Source organism: Chaetura pelagica, unplaced genomic scaffold, assembly GCF_000747805.2.
Source record: "Chaetura pelagica isolate M959 unplaced genomic scaffold, ChaPel_1.0 scaffold215, whole genome shotgun sequence".
NCBI lineage: Eukaryota > Metazoa > Chordata > Aves > Apodiformes > Apodidae > Chaetura > Chaetura pelagica.
In genome coordinates, this window is record NW_009953206.1 from 825,454 (window position 1) to 830,379 (window position 4,926).

At 44.0% G+C, this 4,926-nt stretch overlaps 1 protein-coding gene across 1 annotated transcript in view; it reads left to right on the forward strand.

The window, feature by feature from the left end:
• Positions 1 to 274: 274 nt before the first annotated feature.
• Positions 275 to 4,926, forward strand: part of DSTYK (dual serine/threonine and tyrosine protein kinase) — an 18,318-nt gene continuing 13,666 nt past the window's right edge. The window contains exons 1-2 of the mRNA XM_009997530.1: positions 275 to 278; positions 1,360 to 1,745. Of these exons, the coding sequence (XP_009995832.1) occupies positions 275 to 278; positions 1,360 to 1,745 (390 nt within the window). The remainder of the gene's footprint in view (positions 279 to 1,359; positions 1,746 to 4,926) is intronic.

The window sequence follows — 4,926 nt, forward strand, 5'->3', positions numbered from 1 at the left end:
GGGAAATTGGTTTGTATCTGGCTTTGTTTTTTTTTTTTTGTACTACCAGAGTTGTTCTGTTGCTGTGCATAAGGTAACAGAAAGCTTCTTACACTTCAGCTGGGATGACTGAGTGTGGGAAAAGCTGTTTTTAGGGCTTGTGAAAGGATAGAGGCTAAATTCAGTACTGAGGCTGAATCAATGTAGTAAGGCAAGGAAGGAGTTGGAGCATCAGGGACTAAGAATTCAAAGGGCCTGGTTAGTGGGATGGCACAAGTGATGCTTCAGATGCAAGATGGGTAAGGAGAGTGATGACAGGGAGTCCTGCTACTATGCAGAGGATGCAGATGTTGAGTAATTTCCCTTTGGAGCTTAAATGTTGTTCTTAATAAGAGTATCTGGCAAACTGTGCCTGTGAAGTTCAGTTATGTAAGGTAGGGAAGATGTGGACTGTTGGTGCAATCAAAGGAGCTGTTTCTTCCTTGGTGCACAAGGAACCTTCTGCCTGCTGGCAAAGATTGCCTTCCCTTGAGCTCATTTCTGCCCAGGCTGGTGAAAGTGTGACAGTTTCTTTAGATGCTGTCACCATGCTTTCCATGGTGGGGAATTGCTGGCAGAGGCTGTTAATTCTGCTGCTGTGTCTCAGCAAACTGGGTCTTGTCATGTCCTCCATGTAGAGAAGCAATTCTGCAAGAATGTCTTTCCTTGAGGCTAAACAGGAGGTTTTACTGCTTTAATGTCAGTGATCCTAGACTTTGGTCAGCAACCCTGTGCAGCAATACTCTGGGGACTCGGTAGATGCAAAATATTTGATGTTTTTGAGTGTGTGGGTGGAACTGTCACCAATTTATAGCTGATTGAATTTATTTATGGTGTGTAACGGGAATGTTCTGTTCAGCCAAGCCATTAAAACCTGGGAAAAGTTGGCCATGGTGACCCAGTGAGCCTCCCTGAACCCCAGAGCAAGGTGAAACACTGTTCCAACCCAAGGCAACATTAGCCCCTGGCTGTTGGCAAAGTGTTTCCTCTTGATTTTCAGGGGCTACTATTAGTCTTCCACTAACCTGCTGAAGAGAGCTCAGTGTAAGCATGTTCCTGTGAAATAGGTGGGGAGAAAGTAACAAAATGTCTTCCTGGCTGTGTGAGAATCAGTCTCCTGTGGGCGTCTGAGCTGCTGATGTGTTTGTCACTCGTTTAATTGCTGATCCTGAGTTAAATTGGCTTCACCCTGGCTCAAACCAGGACAGTTTCAGGATACATAAGCACATTCTTGGTAGGCTGTGGGGCAGCAGTGTCTGAACTTCTGCATTCAACTGGCTTAGAGATACAAGAGTTGCTGCTCAGCCCCCCTGTTCTAATGCAGCCTGTCCTCAATTTCAGGGCAGAATTTCATTTCCTTCCCTCGCCATGAGGAAGAGCATCTCCAGCGGACCGTGAGCTGGCACCCTTGCCTTCTGATCCTTGGCCAGAACTGTAATGCCAAATGCCAGTTCCTGAACACCCTGCTGGGGGAGAAGCTGCTCCCGACCACCAAAATCAGCAACGAGGAGAACTGTAAGAGGCGACGGATCCGTTTCACCCACGGGACACAAACACGGGTCAGCCTGGCGCTGCCGGAGCAGTATGAACTGGTCCACATGATGGCAGCCCACCGAGGGCACTGGGACACCATTCCAGAGGAGGACTTGGAGATCCATGGGGACAGCGAGGATCCTGCTCACCGGATAGCAGAGCTGGAGGTCATGCTGCCATACTCACTGCTCAAGGTAACCAGGTGTCCACGTGCCATTAAGTAAACTTAAGATGTAAGATTTTTAATCCCCAGTAAAGCCTATGGTGGAAACTCTTAAGTATAGGAATGTTTTGGTTTTTTTAATTAAAGAGAAGCTCAAAGTCTGGTGTTAGGATTTCAATGGGACATCACTGTGTTTTTGTTTTAATGTTGACTCTTAGTGTTATCATTCCTCTGTGATGTTTCCATTCATCAGAACCCAAGTTTACTCACATGTAACTTCAAGTCACTTCTAACATTTTGCTTCAGTCATTCAGAATTAGCTTTGCTGTCTGATAGGAGCTATAGAAACTGGTGTACAAGGATATGTACCTTTTTTCTCTGTTCTGAAATGCTTGTTGTCAGAAAACATTCCTTCATTCCAACATCTGATAAAATGACTTGATTTGGGAGGGTGGCTTTTACATTTCTGCAGTGTCAATGGAAATGGAAGGTGTTGAGAACAAGAATGTGGGAATTAGTTCTGGTGCTTTTTCTGACATTGTTAGTATCTTGCTTTGTGACTTTCCCTTATCCATACAACATGTTCCTGTCCTGTGGGTGTTGTGGTTTGGTGGTTGTCAAGTATCTATAAAGGTGAGGGCTGTATCTCATAGCTGTTTATAGCTTCTGTAGGCTTTCATTGCATTCCATAGCTTATGTAGAGCTTCTGTTATTGCAGTGTATTTCTGGACCATTGTGTTTGGCAGTCAAATATTTGGAATAATTCTTAAATTAAGTGATTGATGAAAGGTTGAAAAGTAAAATAGCCAGGTAATTTTTTCTGGATGTAATGAATTGAAACATGATTGTAAATAGGCAGAAAATGAAGACCCAGTCAAGCTTCATCAGCTTGAAATACATTTTACAAACCCAGTCTGGAGCTAAATTTAAGGCTGTCCTAAGCAGTCAGTGCTGTGCTTTGGTGCCTTCCAGCATCCCCTGGGAGAGAACAGAAGTGCTGTGTTTGGGTAAACTGTGTGTGAGGCAGTCACTGATTTCCCAAAGAGCACCAGATCAGCTGCTGGTGCTGCAAACTAAATGCCTGCTCTGGATCTTCTCCTTGCGAGAAAAAAGAGTATTTAGCTTTAGTTTTATTTTACTTGGTTACATTTTTATATGGGCCAGTTTAGAGACACTGTAGTTTACAACCCTCTTTCAGATTTCTCATGTGAGTGACAAAGATCTCGCTGTCTGGCTTTGGTTATATTTAGGACATTTAGATGAAAACAGCTACTCAGATTAATTTGAAAAGGGTTGGTGAAATAAACAGCTCTTATAATAGAAGGAAAGGCAGGGTGAATCACAGCTAGCATCAGATCCACTCAAAGGATTCCTTACATGAATTCAAGGGGCTAAAGGAAGAACATTTTTTTTTTAAGGCTGATAGGAGGGCATAAATGCATTTTAGCAGGTGACTGGGTTGAGGGTAGCTTCCTGTTCAGTTACAGGAGTGTCCTGCTGAGACCTGTGGGTGTGTCTGCCCTCCTTACTAATGTGCATGCTCCAGCTCTGCTCAGTGTACACCAAGACAACAATGCTTTTCAAGGAAATATGTGCTAGTCAGAGACCCTGCTTTTGTAGATAGTAGAACATGTGTCTGGAGCAGTAATGGAGGAGGTTCTTTGGATGCTGTCCAAGGTTGCATGTCTGCAGAGTTGCTCTGAAGGCACTTCTCCTTTTTCTTAACTCAAAAACAAAGCTAGGATTCTGATACCAACTGCATGCTTGATGATAACATGATATTCAGTGCTGATCTTAAGGATTTAGATTTGCCCAGGGACCTAATAATTTGGCAGAGCTCAAGCACCTTTTGGGCAGAGGTGGAGGGAGATCAACCTGAATTTTGCCTCACCTGTCACCTAGGAATCCCTTTGTTCTCATCTGTTTCTCCCACCACCACAGTGCTGTGTTTCATAATAACCTGACATTCTAGCTGCTCAAACACCCTACTAGTGTTTGAAGAAACATTTAGAATCATAGAATTGTTAAGGTTGGAAAGGACCTTTTAAGATCGAGTTCCAAACCCCCTGCCATGAGCAGGGAACCCAACCACTAGAACAGGTTGCACAAAACCTCATTTAACCTGGCCTTAAAAACCTCCAGAGATGGGGCATCAACAACCTCCCTGAGCAACCTGTTCTGGTTCCTCACCACCCTTAGAGTGATGCATTTCTTCCTAATTTGTGGGTTCTTATTGTGAACTTGTACAGTAACAGGAGATGAGAATATAATTTGAGGATTTCTGTTTGAAATCACATCCGTTCCCATAGTGGGGGAACCCTTACCTACCAGCAGTCTGCCATCAGAGGAGCTGTGGGTGAATTCAGGATCCAGGGAATGCTGTGCAGCTTTTCTGGCCTAAGGATCTCTTCCCAAGAGACTCAACTGCACGGGCTGGCATGGGCACCTGGATGAATTTACATGCTGCTCTTTTGTGCTGGCAGGCAATGCTGAGTCATGCTGCTTGGTGCAGATACTTGTTTGCTAAATCCAAGCTCATTAGCCATTACTCCAGTAAAGTTATTTGTAAGTTAACAGGATCCTAACATTAACTAAATGGCTTTTTTTTTTTTTTTCAGTTAGTGAAAATACAGATGCAGAACACACCACTTTTTAATAACAAACTGCCAGGAGCACTCTGAGGTTTTTCTTTAAGCTGCCCAGGATGGGACCAGGCTTCCTTTTCTGTGTTATCAAAGGATGTCTTAATCAAAACTTGTTTCACAGAAAAGGAGGTGAGGAAGAGGGAACCAAAAATTCCATTAGCATGGGGCAGCTGCTGTGGGAACCCTGCCTTGTGCTGGTAGGTATGTGAAAGTAGTTATTTTTAACCGTAAAATATCAGGGAAAGAAAAACTTTGGCAAAGCTGCTCTGTTCCTTTGGGATCACTGTGCACAGGAATGCATTTAGGTCATGGGGAGTAATCCATCTAGCCAGACACATTATTAGATTTATAGTGGGATTAAGCAGTTGGTTCTTCCCCTAAATCTTACCATTTGTGCCTGGAAGCCAAAGTGGATTTCTCTGAAGCACTGGGTTTCGTTTGGGTGGTGCAGTGGGATGGGAGGAGAGGAGGCTGAAAGCTTCCTTTTGTCTTTTGCTTTGTCCTGCTTTGTGCTTCATGCCACTTTCAGTTTCAGGCTGAAAAGTTTTAGCCAGGGCTTGTAGGGAA